At 36.0% G+C, this 21,694-nt stretch overlaps 2 protein-coding genes and 1 pseudogene across 3 annotated transcripts in view; all 3 read left to right on the plus strand.

Annotated features, from left to right (window-relative positions):
- The window catches only part of LOC113060912 (neuronal PAS domain-containing protein 3-like), a 783,891-nt gene that overhangs the window by 174,988 nt on the left and 587,209 nt on the right, over nucleotides 1-21,694 (plus strand). The window lies entirely within an intron of this gene.
- On the plus strand, nucleotides 677-10,318 carry LOC113060917 (ADP-dependent glucokinase-like). The gene is made up of 6 exons (XM_026230185.1): nucleotides 677-938; nucleotides 2,491-2,650; nucleotides 5,310-5,500; nucleotides 5,644-5,740; nucleotides 5,832-5,968; nucleotides 7,514-10,318. Exons 1-6 carry the CDS (start codon nucleotides 746-748, stop codon nucleotides 8,182-8,184), a joined length of 1,449 nt encoding a protein of 482 aa, XP_026085970.1. The 5' UTR covers nucleotides 677-745; the 3' UTR covers nucleotides 8,185-10,318.
- Nucleotides 10,867-19,117, plus strand: LOC113060926 (proteasome subunit alpha type-3-like; annotated as a pseudogene).

The following is a 21,694-nucleotide window of genomic DNA, read 5'->3' on the forward strand; positions in this document are numbered from 1 at the left end:
TGTAAAATCTGCAACAGTATAATAATAATTAAAAAACATCCTTCAGGGTCCTATTAAGTCTTTAAATATTTTATATGTATTTATAAGTAGTTGTCTGTAATCAATTAGATATTGAACTTTTATTTTGAAACAAAACGATTGGAAATAACTCGCTTAGAGCCAGTGGGGGGAAAAGTGATAATAAAGGCAAATACACAAAATATAAACCTCCAGAGGGCGCTAGTCGGCCCAAAAATATACCAAACTCCATTAACACCCATGAAAATCTCAGGCCATATTTTTTCCTTATTTACACGATGTAAATTACATTAGTTTAAATCTATTAAATCAACGAATTTTGACCGAACGTCCCAATTCAAATATGCAATAAACAATCTCTATAACATGGTTATAAAACGCCTAATCGGGTAATCGTAACTATTATGATTGGTCCATCCTATTAGCGCGGAGAAAAGTAACGTGTACCACGTGACAATGCGCCTACGTGATCCTTTAATATATATCTGATTTTTTAACTTATTAAATACCTAAATGACAGAGACAATGAGTTTGATAAGAATTGAAGTGATAGCACAGAGTGAATATAAAAAAAAAGATCATCGATTGCTCAGCGGTGCTTATTTTGGGTAAACTCACGCCCTTCTATCCTCGTAATATTTCTAGAGCCGAAAACACATCCGCCACCTGATTCATCAGAACTACTCGCTCAGGAAGAAAGAGGGGCAGGACTGTTTATACATCTGCAATGGCCATTGAGCTGCGCTCTGGTGTCAAATATGGCTCGTTTTTGTCACTTGCAGTGGTGTTGGTGGCGTATTGGTTCCGCTCGCCGGACAGCTCGGTTCTGAACGAGAGGCTGGACGCGGTTCTGTCGTCACTGTTGCGCGCAGAGCGGAAAGTAGGAATGGACAGCGTTTCCAGACCGCGAGTGGCTATAGGTACAGACTTTGAAGTGCACTTAACAGCATGCAACAAATCATTATATGCAATTTTACAGGCTTGATTGGAATATTTTGTGCAGTTCTCAAAGTTCAGAATATCTAATTGATATAATAAAGTTTCTTTGAGTTTTGTATTTTTTTTATATAAAAACTAAAAAGTGCTTTAATAATAAAATATTAAGTAATATACGTTTTAATTTATGTAATTATACAATAATTGACATTTTTTAATGTTAGATGTACATCTTTTGTTTTAAGTATTTTAATTAATTATTATACTCATTTAATGTAGTTATACACACACACACACACACACACACACATACCACATTACATATACCACCTATACCACATACACACATTTTTAGTGTGTGTGTGTGTGTGTGTGTGTATATATATATATATATATATATATATATATATATATATATATATATATATATATATATATATATATATATATATATATGTATATATGTATGTGTGTGTGTGTGTGTGTGTGTGTGTGTGTGTATTCATTTTTAGTTGTATGATTTAAATGTATTGATTTATTTTTAAGCTCTTAATTAATTATTTATAATACACTGATAATTATTAAATTTAACCAGGGTAGTTAACTAAAAAAACTTTAATTACTTGAAGTGAATTAAACTTTTCCTGGAATATTATCAAATAATTGTATTTCATAGCTTACAAGGAAATGTTTCTTATTTTTGTTTAGTTTAACTTTATGTGCTAATATAACTAGGTTATAAAAGTTAATAAAATGACTAAAACTTAAACTAAAATGATGATAAAAACAGATAATATAAAAATAAAAACTTAATAAAAATATTCAAAATGTGAAATTATAATTGTATCCAAGTGATCCTTAAATAACACAGATTTGAACAAAAAATAGGTAATTTGTGTTCATTTTGGTGCATTATTATTCCTGATATTTCTTGCACTTGTTAGTATTTTGCTTTAGTTCTGCTTCTGAGGTTTGTTATCTTCTATAGGATCAAGCCTGTGCTGATGTTTTGCATGTTAGTTTTGCATTCTTTGTTTTTGTTTTTTTGTTTTTTTGGTTAACACTATAGTAACAAGTGCTGAGTGCTTGTTAGGTAACAAGGTTAGGCCTTGTTTACAAAAAGTCTTCATTGAGTCATTAACTTGAGTAACATACAAACCCTGATGCAATGCAGTTAAATTATTTGTTGCTTACATTACAGTCAATGGAAGCAAAAGTTCTGACTTTTCTAGACTCTTTGAATCTTTGTTAATTGGACTGATAATCAGTCACTTAAAGTTCTGTATGCACTGATCTGTGATTTCATCTATTTTCAACCCGTGATTGGTACTTGTCAGTCTGTTGCAATCTGACAAGCAATAGTGTCACTCTGTAGACATGTTTGAATTGGCCAGCTATGCATGGCAACTGATCCAGTTCATTCAGATATTGTATGACCTGGGATTAACATGTGTTTTGTTGGATGGTCAGGTTCAAAGATTGAATTATTGTAATATAAGATTAGATTATTGCACATGTGTCATCGTCTCTTATCAGGTTTTGGCGGCTGTGTGGATATCATTGTCGATGGAGTGACTCTGCTGAACAAAATGGGTTTGAAGCCGACAGACCAGCCCCTCCACCACGACTACATCGAGAACACGGAGCAGCTGGCACAGAGTTTCGCTTACTTTTTCTCCCCCGGAGCTGCTTCAGAGTAAGTGAGAGCCGTTCATGCATGTACGCAAAGCCCTCGGGAATGTAGAGATTGCGCAATGTAGCATAATACAGGTGTTGTGATTTATTTACTTTGAAGCCTAGGGAAAATTTGATTGTTTTACAAGTTTACATAGTTTATCTTTTTCCAAACTTCCGTTTTGTGTCGGTTAGAACAGTTCGAATTAAAACTAATTAACTGGTGCTGGGTTCCCTAAAAGTTCACACATGTAGCACTGTTCCTTAGATTAACCTTGAACAACTAACATTGTGCAACCACAAAGTGTCACATTAATAAAATGACATAAAAATTGTATTATTTCTTTAAAGGAGTAGTTCACCCAAAAATGTACTCACCCTCTGGCAATCCAGATTGTAGGTGAGTTTGTTTCTTCATCAGAATAGATTTGAACAAATTTAGGATTACATCAGTTGCTCAAAAATGGATCCTTTGCAGTGAATGGGTGCCATCAGAATGAGGGTCCAAACAGCTGATAAAAACATCACGAGTAACCCACATAACTCCAATCCATCAGTTAACGTCTTGTGAAGCATAAAGCTGAGTATTTGTAAGGAACAAATTCATCATTATGATGTTTTTAACTTTAAACTCTATCCATAATATTGCTTTCTTCAGTGAAAATTTGTCTCGTCTGAATCAGAAGAGAACTGTTTACAAGCAAAAAGAGTTCAAAGCCTTTCTAAACACATGTTGGTGGATTTTAAAGGGGACTTTTTCACTGAAGAAAGCATTATTATGGATTATGGACTTAAAGTAATGCCTTAATGATTGATTTATTTCTTAAAAACATTTTTTTTTTTTGTCAGTTGATGGACTGGAGTCATGTGGATTATTGTGATGTTTTTCTCTACAAATCTGTTCCGATGGAGAAACAAACTCATCTACATCTTTGATGGGCAGAAGGTTGCGCAAGTGTTAAGTGCATTTTCATGTTTGGGTGAACTATTTCTTTAAATGATTAAGCTGAAATGCATCAGACCGTCTTAGCTGTGTTGTGCTGGCAATATGACAGCTTCGTCCTGCCAGAGATTTCACACTTGAGAGCAGAATGACAAGCTCCTCAGATAATAATGCAGTTATGTTGAGACGCTGCATAGTGCTGTTTGATGAGTGTAATTTACAGCTACCACTGCCAAAGTGACACAGAAGCGTTTGGAGACGCGAGTGCCTCTGGTTATAACATGTTTGGATTGATGTGTGAACGTCTCCTCTAGAGAATAACCATCAGTCATATTGGCGTTTTTCATATCATTCTTCTCATCTATAGAGAGGCTTTTAAGCTTGGAAATTCTGTAAAAACTTGTGAAATGTGTTTTATACAAAATTATGTTTGAGTTACAGCTGTCATGACACTGCTAGTAAAACAATGATAATTATAACAATGGATTCAACAATGTCCAACCATTCGAAAAATTGTTAAATCATAATAACATGCGAAGATAATACCACTTCTTATCTGTTAATAATGTACCTAATTTTCTTTATGCGCCTGGTCTTATGGTTATGGTATATGTTCTTGTATGTTCTTATGATTTTTAGTTTGTTAGCAACTATTCATTATACTGTGAAAACTCATTTATATAAAAGTTTTACTTAGCTTTTATTTGTAAGTTTGACATGCTGAATCGGAAAATCACACCACTTTTTGTCTAATTAACAGTGAAAACTAAAAAAAAAAAGTTGACAATTTATACAAGCTAATCTTTTATTACTCCTTTTATTAATCTTTTATGGTAGATGCATAATACCTTGGTAACAACAACGGTTTAACATAAACAGCTACCAAAAGTGGGTCATCCAAAACTTCAGAAGTGTATGTTGGATAATTTTTGTCTTTTATGACTAGTCCCACATTGTTCTGCAGTGTTCCAGAAAGCACTAGAACGTTAAAATATCTTTAATAAACATGCAAAGTTAGAAGTGCAGTGCTAGTTTAATTTGCCATATGACGTGAAGCATCCTTCTAATATTATCACGTGCCTGCCGCCCTTTAATAAATCCTGTTTGGTCTAACACTATCAAATCGAGTAGGACGTCTCAAGTCTTTAGGCTAGAATAGAGGCAAATAATTATAATCGCCATTCAAAACTGATTCAGGTTTAAATGAACTACAAAGAGTTTTATCTTTCCCCTCTTTATGTATAAATGAAACAATCACTTCCCTCCAAATAAATAATGTTTTGAGCCACTCTAAGGGTAAATAACATTACCAGGAGTAATTTTTTAGATTATTTAATGCTCTATCTAATTCCTCCTTTTGTTAAGAGGCTATTTTGTTTCTGTCCAATAGAAGAAAGGTTCAGAAAATCTAGAAAGCTTTAAATTTATGCATTATTTACCCGCGTCTGTTGTAAATATAGATATTTATAGTAAAGTTGGAATGTCTTATTTTTATTTTATCCAAGTCATGTAACATATTTCCTATACAGGGGTCCTTGTCTTATAAATTGTAAGCATATGCTGTTGTTTCCTACAGTAAGTTTCCATGCTAGTCTTTTTGTCACTTTCGTCCCCGTTTCATAGAATGTATGCCTTACAATTTGTATTTTTTTTCTCTATATCCTCCTTATAAATCTCATCTATTAATCTGTTTCAGAAGCTTAGCAACTTTGCTCTTTACTTTTGTTCTTTTCCATAGGAGGTTTGTGATAAATGACACGCTCTTCAGTGAGCTGGTAGAGGCTTCTCGAGAGTTACCAGGAAACAGGTGGTCGATCGGAGGAAATGCACCTGTCATGGCCAGCAGGATGGCTCTGGAAGGATGTGATGTGCTTTTAGGGGGCAGTTTCAGCACCGATTTCACTGATATCCTCTCACAGCATATCACAGGTGCTGTGATGTTCTTCCTTTCAGCTTTATGCTAAAAAAGCCTTTTCTATTCAACATTGTATATATAACAAGAAGCATTTTCCTGCTTGCTACAGCTTTCTTGCATATTTTTCATTGCAGTTAATTATTTTGTGTCTCCTCAGTGGCTGGAAACACAGTGGATGAACCAGACATCCACCTGATCCTGGAGTATCCCACAGGTGCCAAATGGGGGACGTACACCTCCCGAAGAGCCAACAGGTGGGATTACATAAGACTGATTTAATATCCGTTTGTTTTTGTTTTTTTCAATCTTTCAATCTAAACTTGAAATGTTCTTGCATTGCCGTAGGTATATTGTTCATAGTGATGATCATAATCCATATCTGGACTCCATGGAGCAATTTCAGGAGAAGCTGAACAACTTCAAACCAGATCTGCTCGTTGTAGGAGGGCTACAGATGATGGACAACTTCCCTTTCAAACGGGGTAAGTGAATGAAGACACATGAGGCTAATAATTAACACTTCAAATGAACCTTAACTTATAAAATACATTATTGCATGATTATTGCACAACAAATCAATATCTACCGTATTTTCCGGACTATAAGTCGCACTTTTTTTCCATAGTTTGGCTGGTCCTGCGACTTATAGTCAGGTGCGACTTATTTATCAAAATTAATTTGACATGAACCGAGAGAAATGAACCAATAGAAAACATTACCGTCTTCAGCCGCGAGAGGGCGCTCTATGCAGCTCAGTTCTCCTGTAGTCTACACTGAAAACATAGAGCGCCCTCTCGCGGCTGTAGACGGTAATGTTTACTCTTGGTTCTTGGTTCTATATAAATGCGATTTATAGTCCAGTGCAACTGATATATGTTTTTTTCCTCGCCATGACGTATTTTTGGACTAATGCGACTTATACTCAGGTGCGACTTATAGTCCAAAAAATACGGTATTCTATTTTCAAATAACAATATGAAACTTTTTATGAATGTATTTTAAATATTATAAACGTCAGCCCGTATGTGCATCAGTTCTAAACTAACTCTGTTCTGTCACACTCCATTAGTGTGTTTTCCCAGCTGCCTTGAGAAAGTAGACTGACTGTAATAACTCGTAGCACTCAATGATATTGTTTATGATTTTGTTGGTTATGTGTTTTATTTAGGTCATATTTAGACCTATAGGTAAAAATGCTTAATCAAGCGTTAAAAGTGAAGTGTGTAACTACACTGCATTGTAAAACAAAATAATAATAAATGAAATATATGAGTATAATACAATACTATTTAAGTATTTCTACTTCAGAATTTAATGTGTAATTTAATATTTTACATGCCATAATTATATGTAATGTATTGAGAAAATTAAGTGAAAATTGATAAAAATAAAAACTTTTCTGTGTAAAAAATATATATATTTTTTTTAAGTTTTGAAGATTATTGGTGTGTTTTACAGGAAAATACTATTACTGTCTTTTTACTTCAAAATTTAGTGAAAGTGAAAGTGACATTCAGCCAAGTATGGTGACCCATACTCAGAATTTGTGCTCTGCATTTAACCCATCCGAAATGCACACACACAGAGCAGTGAACACACACACACACACACACACACACACACACACACACACACACACACACTGTGAGCACACACCCAGTGCAGTGGGCAGCCATTTATGCTGCGGCGCCCGGGGAGCAGTTGGGGGTTCGATGCCTTGCTCAAGGGCACCTAAGTCGTGGTATTGAAGGTGGAGAGAGAACTGTACATGCACTCCCCCCACCCACAATTCCGTCCGGCTCGAGACTAGAGCCCACAACCCTTCGATTGGGAGTCCGATGCTCTAACCATTAGGCCACGACTTCCGACTTCTTAGCAATGAAAAACTAGCAATTTTGGAATTAACATTGTTTCTACGCAATTTCTTTTTCAGCGTACCTCAATTTTAAGCATTTTGCATATTAAAATCAGCCTTTTGTTTTCAATGTTGATTTTGACATTCTGTAATATCCATTTGTTTTCTCCAGGAGAGCGTGAGGCTCTGCTGGGAAAGCTTGCGAAGATGTTGTCCTCCGCGTCCCCGCAGACCGCTATCCATTTCGAGATGGCCAGCTTCGTAGACGAGAGTCTGATGTCGGATCTTTTAGACTTTGTTCTTCCTCACACTGACTCGTTGGGCATGAACGAGCAAGAGCTGCCTAATCTCCTGAGCCTTTTCCGCGGCAGCAACTTGACCGTGCTTTCTGACCCCAACCCACGCGTAGCTACAGTGCTGGACCAGATGCGAGAACTCTACCGGCTGGTAAACCAGCGCCATCAGCAGGCCGGCACGGGTCGGCCGCTCACGCGTCTTCACGTCCACACGCTGGCTTTCCAAGCCATCATCGTCAAACGTGGCTCCAAGTGGAAGAACACAATGTCGGCCACAGCCAAAGCATCTCTTACCGCCAACCGGCACGTCTGCGGCTCGCCAGACATCGATCTCAGTAAAGCGCGGCTGATCATGGACGAATCATTCTCTGTTAGCAGGCAAGAAGGAAGTCCGAGAATTCCACTTCAGGAATCCCGACCCGTTTCGTGCTGGGATGAGGACGGCTATGAGGTTTGCGTGGCTCCTGTGCTGGTGTGCACTGAGGTGTACCAGACTGCTGGAGGAGGAGACAACATCTCAGCCGCTGGGCTCGTACTGCAGATATGAGACGTCTTTGTTATTCTTTTCTTTTCTTTTCTTTTATTGCTTTATTTTATTATTTTGTGTGAACAACATCGAGAGAGATCATGTGCAATACAAACATTGGGTCCAGCTAATATAAAGTTGGGTGAATCTCACAAAACGTGTCAACAACATCCACATCTTATTTCACCCTTAAATCAACAGAAACCAATTTAGTTTTTATGATTTTTTATTATTATGTTAAGTTTATTCTTTTTAAAATATTATTTTCTGAACAGTTAAGCAAATTTTTTCTTTATCTAATTCTCATTTTTATACGTTGTCTTTGTGCTGATTTTTAAACTACATTATTTTTTGATTGTAATATAGTAAAAAAATACTTTATTATAGTAATGAGAATATATATAGAACATACATGAAAATGTGCTTAATTTTCAGGAATAATCATTTGTTTTTGTTTTTCCTTTATGCAAAATATATCTTCTTATTTTTCCCTTTGATTTTTGTGTGAAATATGATCTGGACACTTGATTATGAGATTCACTAAGCTATCCCATCTATAGGTCATATGTTTTCAGTTTGTTTTTCTTTTCGTTTATTTCTATCCAGAACCTTTATGTCTTAAAATGGCTTCGTAATCATTCACTTCACGCACTTTAATCCAACAGGGGCCACTAATCTTAAAATAATATGCAAAAGAAAGTTTGAGCACCCAAAACTATTATATTATTACTGAAATCGATCAATGCTGATGCACACAGTAGCCTTCTATGTTAATGTCAAGTGGAAATGCAGACAAATTTAGCATGACTGAAGCATTATGGGGTCCACATTTGACCTAACATTGCTTTCTCCTCATTGGTCGAATGTTATTGCTTCCTTGTTTTATGCTCTGCCTACTCAAGTAACGTCTTTATTCTCATAGCACCATCATAATCCACTTTAACAAGCGATTGAGCAGTTACACAATATCCCAAACATGGGATTCCATCTCATATTCTCATGTCTTATTTATATCTTTAGCTTATTTTACAATACAACGACTGAATTCAAACACATGCCACTTTTAATTAAGGAAGCATGGCTTGATTTTTAATTCTAGGGAAGTGAAATGTTTTAAGAATAGTAATTTTAGCTTGTGTGGGTGAATCTCATGAAAGCATCAAGAACATGTCCCAGTCATATTTCTCCCCAAAGTCAATAGAAAGAAATATATTGTAGTAATCTCAATAAAAATTTTTTTTTTTTTTTTTTTTTTATGTGACCTGTCCATGCTTTCATGAGAGTCACCTTAGTACTCTAATTATGTTTGAGTTTGAATGAAGAACTATTCTTGAAATGGATGTTATAGGAAGCCAATACCACTTATTTCTTTATATGCAAAAACTATCTGCATGAATGTATTTTCAGGAGGAGGATTCGAAGAACTTTGGCATATGGTTTGTAATCAGAGTTGTGAGTGCCTCTTTAAACCGATTCAGAAACATCTAAGCAAATCACATCTTCCATTAGTCACTCTGAGTGCAAATTATTACCTACCTCCTGTGCCTAAAAAAATATACCCAGCTTAACTGATGTCCTTCATGATTATATTGTATACTTGCATTTATTTGCGTGATGGGTACATTAGAGATGCATGTGCATGCTAGTGTAACACGATATTGGACAGGAGATGGATGTCCCACCCTATGAGAGATATCAGAGTGAGTGCTTTTAGATGATCGTCAGCTGATATATGAAATATATCTCAGGGATTACAGTACTCTGGATGTCTAAAATCCACAACACTTGAGTTTGAACCAATTTAGCTGTGACAGAGAGCAGCCGGTGTGATTCTGGATGAGATCTGAGCCTGAGGTCCGGCTAATTTGAAGAATCTTTAGTGTGAAAAAAAATAGCAATGGATTCTTTTGTTATGAATGTGATTCATGTGTTTAATCATACCGTAATAATACAAGAGTGATTTAGGTGATTGATCATAAGGGTTTATGAAGCAATTGTAGCATTGGAATTGTTAATTACAATATGGTGGTAAGAGTGTTGAGTGTTGTTATGATATGCCTTTTGTCTTGGCCATGTGTGGTCTATCAGCAACAGCTGTTCTGAAGGGAAACAACTCACTCTGTATGTAATAAAATAATACATTCCATTTACGGTACACTGTTCTGTATTTCTGATTATTTTATTGACTTTTGATCATTTTAATTAGGATTTTTTGGAACAGTTGAGGTCAAATCAACATTTCTGCTCGAATGGTTTCGTTCATGAATTTTAATTAATGTTTAAAAAAATATTTCAGGGCATTTAGAAATACAATGTAGGTCAAAAGGTCTCCCTGTGAAAATCTGAAAATCTTTTTCATTTAAACCTAAAAAAGTTTTTAGGGTTTTAAAATATAATGCATTTACTATTATACATTAATTAATTAATATATATATATATATATATATATATATATATATATATATATATATATATATATATATATATATATATATATATATATATATATATATATATAATGAGACAGCTTTATTTCGTACACTCTGTTATTATGTTGTTTTAACAGTGGTGTTTTTCTTCATAGTATATTTATTTTGAAATTATATAATTTAAAAACTCTGTAGTCAAAGACGCGAACCTTTAATTTTTAAGTATACAACTTTTATTGTGATAGATAGACTGAACCGCTTAGCGCTCGAGAATCTCATTGGTCGATGTGATGTCCAATCACAGAGCTCGTTGCTCGTTGGTGGCAGAGGGAGAACCGATGCGCTGGAGAGTCTGCGGCTGCTTATGCTGAGAGCTCAATCACATTTATACTTGATCACCGCTAATTACAATGAGCTCTATTGGGACCGGGGTGAGTAGATTTAATAATACAACATTTATCATACTGCGTGAATGACATCTAATCCTGAAAGAGCGAATAAAGAAGGAATGCGTGCATGCCTGTGTCATTCTGAAGCTAATAAGCTAAGTTACCTGCTATTGCGCAGGATCTTCGTTAGAGTGATTTATTCTGTTCCAACCTAATTAAAGTTAATACAGAATTTTCATACTAAAGTAGTTGAAGTAATTTTGATAATGTACTTGGGTTAATTATGTATTTTTGCACTGTTTTGTCTCTGCTGAGTCACTGCTCGCTAACAGTGTTAGCAATTCAAATGAAAAGTCACTGTGAGGTAAAGTGAAAGTACAGTGGCATGCGAAAGTTTGTGTACCCCTTGCAGAATCTCTGAAAATGTGAATAATTTTAAGAAAATAAGAGAGATCCTACTAAATGCACGTTATTTTTTATTTAATATTGTCCTGACTAAGATATTTTACATAAAAGATGTTTACATTTTAGTACACAAGACAAACAAATTAAAATAACCCCATTGTAAAGTTTGGGAACCCTTGGTTCTTAATACTGTGTTTGGTTAGCTGGATGATCCAGAGCTGTCTTTCTGTTTTGTGATGGTTGTGTATGAGTCCCTTGTCTGTTCTGAACAGTTAAACTGAAAACTGTTCTTCAGAAAAATCTTTAAGGTCCTGCAGATTCTTCAGTTTTCCAGCTTCTTTCGCATATTTGAACCCTTTCCAGCAGTGACTATGCTTTTGAGATACATCTTTTCACACTGAGGACAATTGAGGGACTTAAACAACTATTAAAAAAGGTTTCAAACATTCACTGATGCTCCAGAACAGGGATAGGCAACTCCAGGGACACTATCCTGCAGAGTTTAGCTTCAGCCCTCATAAAAACTCATCTGCCTGTATCTATCTAGTAATCCCGAAAACACTGATTGCCTTGTTCAGGTGTGTTTAATTAGGGTTGGAGCTGAACTCTGCAAGATAGTGGCCCTCCAGGACTGGAGTTGCCTATCCCTGCTCCAGAAGGAAACAAGATGCATTAAGAGCTGGGGGATGAAAACTTTTGGAATTTGAAGATCAAGGTAAATTGTACTTAATTCGTGTTCCGGGAAACATACAAGTATCTTCTGTTGCTTACAAAGGGCAGAACTAAATGAAAAAATATATATATTTCAACAAAATAAGAAAAATTTGGCCATCGTCATCGTGTTCAAAAGTTTTCTCTTAATGCACCTTGTTTCCTTCTGGAGCATCGGTGAGCGTTTGAACATTTTTTAATAGTCATGTTTGAGTGCCTCAGTGTGAAAAGATGCATCTCAAAATCATAGTCACTTCTGGAAAGGGTTCAAATAGGCAAAGATGCTGGAAAACTGAAGAGTCTGCAGGACCTTAAAGATTTTTCTGAAGAACAGTTTTCAGTTTAACTGTTCAGAACAAACAAGGGACTCATGAGCAACCATCACAAAACAGAAAGACAGTCGTGGATCATCAGGTAACAGCACCCTGTATTAAGAACCAAGGCTTCCCAAACTTTTGAATGGGGTTATTTTAATAATTTCAGCTATTTCTTTTGTCTTGTGGACTATATGCAAACATCTTTTATGTACAATATCTTACTCAGGACAGAGTATTAAAGTATTTAGTATGATCTCTCTTATTTTGTTAAAATTATTCACATTTTCAGATTCTGCAAGGGGTTCCCAAACTTTTGCATGCCATTGTAAATGTGTTGTGCAGTTCGAAAGCTGCTCTGCACTTTTGAGTTTATTCAGCTTCGTCATTGATGCTCAGCTGTGTTTTTATTTTTGCAAGGATTGAAAACTGCTTGAATGGTTTATTTAAATTAAATGAACACGAGTGATGATTGTTGACAGCTTTTCTCCCTCTCCAGTATGATTTATCCGCCTCCACCTTCTCACCTGATGGAAGGGTGTTTCAGGTTGAATATGCCATGAAGGCTGTTGAAAATAGCAGGTAATTAATTAAATACTACTACACGTGAAATCATTTTAGCCAGAGACATCTACATTTTAATGTGCTGCTTTGAGAAAGGCTTTACTTTTATTTTAATAACACCTACAATATGTTTTTGAATGTGTTTTGTATTTGGTGTCTGAAGAAACTATAAGTGCATATTAGGTTCATAATAATTTTTCTGTTGTTGTCATTCATTAGCACAGCCATCGGCATCCGCTGCAAAGATGGAGTCGTGTTTGGTGTAGAGAAGCTTGTTCTGTCCAAGTTGTATGAGGAGGGCTCCAATAAACGCATCTTCAATATCGATCGGCACGTTGGAATGGTAAGAACATTGCGTGTGTTGTTTAAGCAGATATTGATCAGGGTCTGTAAAATACTTGAAGTTACTCTGATAGTTTCCTTTATTTGACTTTAAACGCAATTATATCCATGTGATAACGAAGACTTTGCACAATCTAAAATAAACTTTTATTTGAGTAAATAAGAAGTCAAAAAGCTTGAACAACAATCACATTTTTTCTTGTACCTTTCGTTGTTTGTAATTGAACTGTTTACATTGAATATGAGAACACATGCAATATATATATATATATATATATATATATTTATTTATTTATTTTTTTTTTTTGTCGAACTGCTGTTCAAGTTTGTTCTTAAGATTTTATTTTTTTTAAGAATTATCTTATGCTCACCACCGATTTATTTGAAAAAAACATTGATTAAAAACAGTAACAGCTAAATATTATTAGAATTTAAAATAAAACAATTTTGAAATCGAATTTATTATTGTAATGGTAAAGTTAAAGACTGTAAGAGCTAGGGCTGCTGAAAATTCAGCGTCAAATGATCATTCTGAAATCATTTTAAATGCTGATTTGGTGCTCAAGAAAAAGTATTATTATAAATTAAATTATTTCCAGGAGTCTTTGATGAACATAAAGGATGTTCGGAGAGTTTAATGCATCCTTGCTGAATAAAAGTGTTAATTTACTTCCCCAAACTTTGGAATGGTAGTGTAAATCTCTACAGGTATATGAATCCCTCTCTGTATGTCTTCTAGGCTGTGGCTGGTCTTCTAGCAGATGCACGATCTCTCTCAGAAGTGTCAAGAGAAGAGGCTTCAAACTTCCGCTCCAACTATGGCCATGACATCCCACTGAAGGTGAGAAGAAGAGAGACTAAAGCATAGGTCACACAAAAATGGACATTCTACCGCCATTGCAGACCTGCCAACCTGGAGTTGACTATCATATGGATTCACATAAAATACTCACTCATTCATTCATTAAGAGGAAGATATCATACAGCCATGCAAATGATAAAATGCTCAAGTAATTATGAACAATAAATCTCAATAAAATTGAAATCGCTATATGGCTTAGTGATTTAAGATTGGATTTAAAATTAAACTTGAAAAGGCTATGTAGAGGAAATTAGATTCTTATCTGAAATATTTATATTATTAGTATTATTATTTGCTTCACTGTACTAAAGAGTACTGTGCTTCAGTATGCTTGAGTTTTCGATGAGCTGAAAGATAACAGGAAATATTTAATGTGTGTGTGTGTGTGTGTGTGGGCAAGACAAGTGAGAGACGAGAGAGGCTATTTTATACCTAGATTCTTAGTAGGCATCCTGGATTATTAGAAACATGTCTAGAGGACATAGTTGGGTACCTTAAATGGACATATATTTACATTTATTCATTTAGCAGACGCTTTTATCCAAAGCGACTTACAGATGAAGACAGTGGAAGCAATCAAAAACAACAAAAAGAGCAATGATATATAAGTGCTATAACAAGTCTCAGTTAGGTTAACACAGTACACGTAGCATGGGATTTTAACTAATATAATAAATAAAAAGAAAAAATTGAATAAGCATTATGATTGGATGAGATCCATCCACATTTGATTAAGGTATAAATGTTGAGTTTGGGTGTTGCCTCTTTGTCGCACTCTGAAGTAAGCAAAAGAAGACTTGTCTCATACCTTTGTTAAGAATAAGATGCAAAATTTCCACCATGGCTATAATTTCATTAAAGTGCCCCTATTATGCCATTTCCAATATTGCCTTTCATGCAGTGTGAAATGTTGCTGTATGTGAATGTAAACGATCTGCAAAGTTGTAAAGCCGAAAGTGCATGATAAATAAAGTTACCCAAAACAATCGACTCTCTACAGCCTAAACGAGTGGTAAGTAATTTACCAATTTACGTGATTGCTACACGTCACAAGGTAACACATTTGCATAATTCCGCCTATGTTCAATGTTGGCCAGCAGCGAGCGAACAATTTGACCCCACCCACAAACATGTAATTTTACTGACGACTGCTTCTCTAATCTCGGGAGTAAAAAAGGGTCTGGGTCTGGGAGTTAAACGTGGAATTTACTAAATGTTTGCTTTTGAAAGATGTCTCAGTACCCTGTTTATTTGGGTTCCACTGAATCACAAGTATGTTAAATAATAGATTAAGAGTTCAAAATACGGAACTGTGGAAATGGGCCTATGGTTTCCGACATACGCTGTAGACCAATCACAAGTTACAACAGACTGGATCATCTGACCAATAATAGCAGAGCAGGCTCACGGAAAAAAGGGGTTTAGAGTGACTGAATCTTAGAACTGCTTTGAACGAATTGTTTGAGAGTCGCTAGAAAATGAGGTGATATTAAATGCCTATTTTGAGAAAACGAAAGCGTTTTTTGACCTTGCATGCATGGTCCAAACTCTACGTCCCGTCCAGTCACACTGATGGTACTAAGGTTGGCAGGTCTGCCAATGACACAAAATACTCTTTACGACGCATGTGCTGTATTGAATTAACTCTTATATGATTTTGTGTATATACGAAGCAAATGGAATTTGTTTTAATTGAACAGTTTAACAATAAAGAAATTATAAAGATATGCTGGTCATTGATATACCGTTCATATTATCCAAACAGCATCTTGCAGACAGAGTGGCCATGTATGTCCATGCCTACACATTATACAGCGCGGTGAGACCTTTTGGGTGCAGGTAGGTCTTTTGTAAAGTTTCAATAATGCATTTTGATTGCAAAAGGCAAGTTTGATTTCTTATAAGTATATATGTTGTTTTTATTTGTGTTTTTTTTTTTTTTTTTTTTTTAAACCCTTCAGTTTCATCCTGGGATCTTATGATGAAGATGATGGTCCACAGCTCTACATGGTTGACCCTTCTGGGATTTCATACGTAAGAGATCTCATTGCATGAACTATTATCTCTGTTAATTAATACCTTAACACTTAAAGCTGCAGTCGGTAACTTTTGACGCTCTAGCGGTTAATAAACAGAACTGCTTGCGTCTTGCGGAAGAACATCGTAGCCGGAGCTACTTCTCTCTGTTTATGTTTATGAAGAATCACAAAGGTACTGGGTTACTCCGCCGCGGTATCCCCGAAGCAATCTAAAATAGTCAGAAAATAAACACTTATTATAGGTGCACCCTAGTGATTCAGGAAGCTAAAAACACGGTTTGGAAAATGGATTCATGGTGTACTCGCTTATTATATTCATTTTGAACACAAAGTTACGGACCACAGCTCTGATTGGTTGTTTTTTACCGGGAGCGGTTGCATTTGTTTCTGTTGATTTTGAATGGTTCTCATGAAGTTTGAATGTAGTGAAAAGCAGCCAATCAATGTCCAGCATACATCTGAACTCCTTCCAATACTCAATACCAATGCAGATTACAAAGTTTTCATTACATTCAGTACATGGGTTTGCCTTTGTCATTAAAGTTTAGTGTCTGTTTTTTAGGGTTACTGGGGCTGTGCTATCGGAAAAGCCAAGCAAGCTGCCAAGACAGAAATTGAGAAACTACAGGTAGGTGTTTATATATTTTATATATTCATTGTTTTGTAAATGCTTTCAGATAAGTACATACATTTGATCTGTAACCACTGTGCAGCAAGGATGTATAAAATTGATTAAAAGTATAACAGAAACATTTGTTTCAAAATGCTGTTCTTTTAAACTTTATATTCATCAAGAAGTGTAAAAAAAAAAAGTCATAGTTTAAAAAAACAAACAAACCCAAAAACCATTTTAACATTGTTATAAGAAATGTTTCTTGAACAGCAATTGAGCATATTAGAATGATTTCTGAAGGATCATGTGACACTGAAGACTGGTGTAATGATGCTGGAAATTCAGGAATGAACGAAAGTTTGAAATGTATTAAAATACAAAGTTACCAACACCAAACTTTTGAACAATAGTGTACATCTACAGATATTTGCACCACCAGAACCTTTTCATCGTACCGGAACTATTTGTGGAACTACACTCTTTTGGGCGTTTTCACACCTCTAGAACTGGGTGCGGTTTTTAGTACCGGACTACCTTTTTCGAGAACTAGTTAACTCCTACTCTGGAGCAGGTTCTAACCAGGGTACTATCTGTGACGTAAGTAGATACTTACGTGTGCACTTTGGATGGGGGGTTAAATGCAGAGCACGAATTCTGAGTATGGGTCACCATACTTTGGCTATATGTCATGTCACTTGTTTTGTTTTTTTTTTGTGTTTTTTTTACATTGTTGAACATTGCACACAAATAACATCGGCTTACGTCACATCCTAGTACACAACGGTCGGTCTGAATGCAACTCTTTAAATGGTACTGGGAAATAGTTCATGAAAAATCGTCCCAGTACTTTAGAACTGTACTTTTAGTTCTGAAACTAAGCATCTAGTATCTCTGCGGTTGTATTACAAAAAATGTCATTGACTTTCATTTGTTATCATGCGTTCATTCTCACTCAATCTAACAGATCTCTATTGTTAACAGTGCAGCTGCGGTGTTTAGTGTAAGCATGTTTTGCCGTCTTTTTTTGGAACATGTTCAAACAAGAATGAGCTACTTTCAGCACTGCAGGGAAATGTTCTGAAGAAGTAACAGCATTGTGTCATACAAGATTTGTCATTTCAAAAACAACTACAATACTGAATTTGTTTTTCATGTCAACAGAATAAAGTAGTTAAACTTGCAAATGTTAATCATGTATTTCAGATGAAAGAAATGACCTGCAGAGAACTGGTGAAGGAAGTGGCAAAAATGTGAGTGTGTTTTATTTATTAACTTAGAATTGAGATGACTACAGAATCGAATGCATCCTTCATAGCCAACACAAGAGCAGCGGAGATCCACGAAAACAAACCATATACCAACATAACCAATCAAACTCTAAAGAGTTGTACTTCAGGTTTTAAAGGTCTAACTCAGCTGATTCTTTTCTTATCTGTTAAGTTGCTTAGTTTACAATGTTGGCTTCCAATGAACTGGATTTCTACACCTTTTGACCAGTCAATTTCAATTACTTTTTATTGCATTGGATTCATAGTTCATTGCATTAGCACTTTTAAAATCATCTTATTGAGATTGCACTCAAAAAACAAAATATTTCTTGCCAGTATATTTATTTATTAATAATTTAGAGTGGAGCATACATTATATACACATTAGAAATTAGTTAAATTCTGTTACTCTTCCAGGCCTTAAAATGTTTCCAGGCTGTCCATGGATTTGTGGGACTCTTATAAAAATATTTATAGCATGCCATGACAAAGAATGTATATTTACACGATTTAATAACTGTCATCTCTTCTCAGTATCTATATTGTTCATGATGAGGTGAAAGACAAAGCATTTGAGCTTGAGCTTAGCTGGGTTGGAGAAGGTAAATTATCTTTCAAATGTTGGTGTAATATGATCATGTGTCACTCCTACACTTGTGTTTTATTTATATTTATATATTTTTGCACCATTTTTTTAGTCACAAAAGGAAGGCATGAGCTTGTCCCAAAGACATCAAAGAGGAGGCCGAGAAATACGCTAAAGTAAGTAACTGTCCCCTCTGTTAATAGTCATAACAACACTTCTCTTCAGCATGGCTTATTGTCATATTTCTGCCCTGACAGGAATCCCTGGAGGAGGAGGATGACTCTGATGAGGACAACATGTAAACACAGTGTTGCAAACCTCCCTGTTTTTTCCATTTCACTGACTGTGTACCATGTTTCCGACATCCTGGCAACTCTCAACTTTCCGGCAGACAATAAAATGTTTTTTATGCTTTGTAATAGACTAATGTAATCCTATGTTTCCCTTTTTGTTGACTTGACAATAAATATGATTTATAAAAGAGAATGAAGCTCTAATTCCGATCTTAGGCAAAGGATCCACCTTCTCTTTTAGAAATTCTGTGGCATCAATTGAATGATATTTATGCACACCCTGTCAGAAGAATGTGAATATTATTAGGTTCGGCATAAGGCGCTAAATACAACATGCATTTGGGTATAGATAAACGGTTTATCTGGAATGTGCTGCAAGGACTTGACCCTCAACTAAAGGTTAGCCATCAGCATATGGAGCTTCAGTATATATTATAATTGACATTAAAATTTATGTCCATTATATTGGTGCACAAGCATGCATGTTATAGTTTGACTTAGTGTGACTAGGATGAACGTGATATTTTAATGAACATACTTCCCAGGTTAATTTGGTTAATCTAAAACCGTATCAGGTTAATCCACTGATAGGAATAAAGACTTGATATGGAGGAATAAGTTTTAAGAATAGTGTAGTAATCAAAATTTAAAGACGTTTTTGTCACCTACAATGGGACTTTCCACAAAGCTAATTTCAACAGTTTAAGAAGAAGCCTTTTTTAGACTATGAAAAGCATGCTTTTATCTAAATATTTAACTAGCAGTGCATACACAATTATTGTGAGATCTTCTGCAGTTCTCGTCACTTGAAGCTTTGCACGTGGCATCTATTTTTAGCACTTTAAGTTGGAGATGACCTCTGTTGTGGCTGGAAGGGATAATGTACAGCAAAGACCGGAAGTTAACAAAAAAAATTGCATTTTCTACCTATTAGATTGTGTTTTATTAACATCTATACCTACCCCAACTATAAACTTACCCCTTACAATAATAATAATTTTTGCTGTGATGTCTGAATGATGCTTTCCCATGCATGTAATGTGTGCTCACTAAATAATTCATAGGAAAACTGACTGATTTATTGATTGATAAATCATAGAAAGACATTGTATACAAATGGGTCAACACTGCACAGATATGGATTATATCTATACATTAAAATCAAACCATTAAATAATCATTAACGCCATAAGCATGTGACTTATCGATCATAAACACCCTTAAAACATTAAAATACCCAGGCAAATGCTCTTATTCCATGTCTGATTCAAAATCACAATAGTTCAATGTCACGTTAAGCGAGTATTTCAATAACACTGTAATCAGGCATTGTATTTGAAATTCAGGAGGTGTCAGTGAATAAGCATTTAACTTGTCTCACGTGCTTACTGGGGCGCTCAGTTCCGGTCACGTCACGTGGTTAACAAAACCCTGACGTCACGCTCTCCAGAGCAACGACATAAAGACGCCATTACCGTTGCCTTCAATTGACCTTTTCAACACGACCGCGTCTAAAACGATTTAGTGGTAAAACAATTGCAATACAAATCATATAAAGAACACATTTAAGTTAACGATGCTGAGGTTACTTGGTCTGACTAGAAAGCAGACGAAAAGAGTCACGGGGCTCTCCGCGAAATCTCACTGGCTCCGAGTCCAGAATGCGAAAATAATTACGTTGGGTACAAAATGGCGAATGTTCTCTTCGCTTCGACACGCGCAGACTGAGCGGAGGCTTTCCCTCTGAAATGAAGCTCTGTTACCGTACCTCCCTCCAGCCAATGGGATTCGCAGTCGGGACGCTTCTGAGTCTATTCGACCAATCAGAACCGCGGACAGCGCAAACCAGGAAACATGTAGCCAATCGGAAGCCAGGCTGGATTTATTGTATTTGCAAAGAGTGTGAATCAAAGAACACCAATAAGAGAGCATAATTCGCAGCGCCTCTTTGTACTGAGCAATCAGTTTACGCGCTTCAGTCTAGCCAATAGGATTTTGCTTAGCGGGCAGCCAATCGCAATGCTCGGAATTTGCCCACTGTGGCCCCGGCAGCCAATAGGGATCCGAGAAACACAACCTCAGCTCAACAGCTTATTTCGTCTATGCCTTTGCAACCTAGTCGAATGCTAAGCTGAAGCAGTCGTATAGGAGCATGTAAGTACATATTTATGTTTCTACACAACACCCAAACACCGATTTCGCTTCATTAAACCCATATATTCACATCCGTCTTATTTAAACTCGCTAGTAATCCAGTCATGTTTGCCGTTTTTGCCTGGTTTCCAGCGAAGGTATTTAGGCGACGAAGAGGGAAAAAATTTGAATGGCAGAGCCTAACGTTAGTCGGCTTGTTTTTTCACAGGACCCGGGATTTATCCGACGAATTTTACTTTAACCAACCACTCAAAACCGACTAGTTTATATCCCAAAACTTGCAACTTCGTCTGAAGGGAAAAGTCGTCTCACATAATTGTTGCGGAACTAACCCGACGAACAGTTTAAATCGCCATAACAGCTTTCACTATATTTAGCGTAACCGCCACAATTTGATTGACAGGCGTCAATAACCATTATAGCTGTCATTTTTCGTTCTTCGAACTCAGTACTTCGGCAAATACAGTGTTAAGTGAGAGAAATGTGGGGTTAGTGGATGGTGGAGGGGCTGACATGGTGCAGGACGGTGTGTGAGCTATGATGGCGACGTGACACACACACA

Source organism: Carassius auratus, chromosome 42 (genome assembly GCF_003368295.1).
Source record: "Carassius auratus strain Wakin chromosome 42, ASM336829v1, whole genome shotgun sequence".
In the NCBI taxonomy this organism is placed as follows: domain Eukaryota; kingdom Metazoa; phylum Chordata; class Actinopteri; order Cypriniformes; family Cyprinidae; genus Carassius; species Carassius auratus.

Bases quoted from the DNA above. Each gene is read 5' to 3' on its own strand.
- LOC113060917 (XM_026230185.1), top strand. From the start codon at position 746: ATGGCCATTGAGCTGCGCTCTGGTGTCAAATATGGCTCGTTTTTGTCA. The intron at 939-2,490 runs GTACAGACTTTG...GTCTCTTATCAG, and splicing joins CAGACCGCGAGTGGCTATAG to GTTTTGGCGGCTGTGTGGAT. The intron at 5,969-7,513 runs GTAAGTGAATGA...TGTTTTCTCCAG, and splicing joins CAACTTCCCTTTCAAACGGG to GAGAGCGTGAGGCTCTGCTG.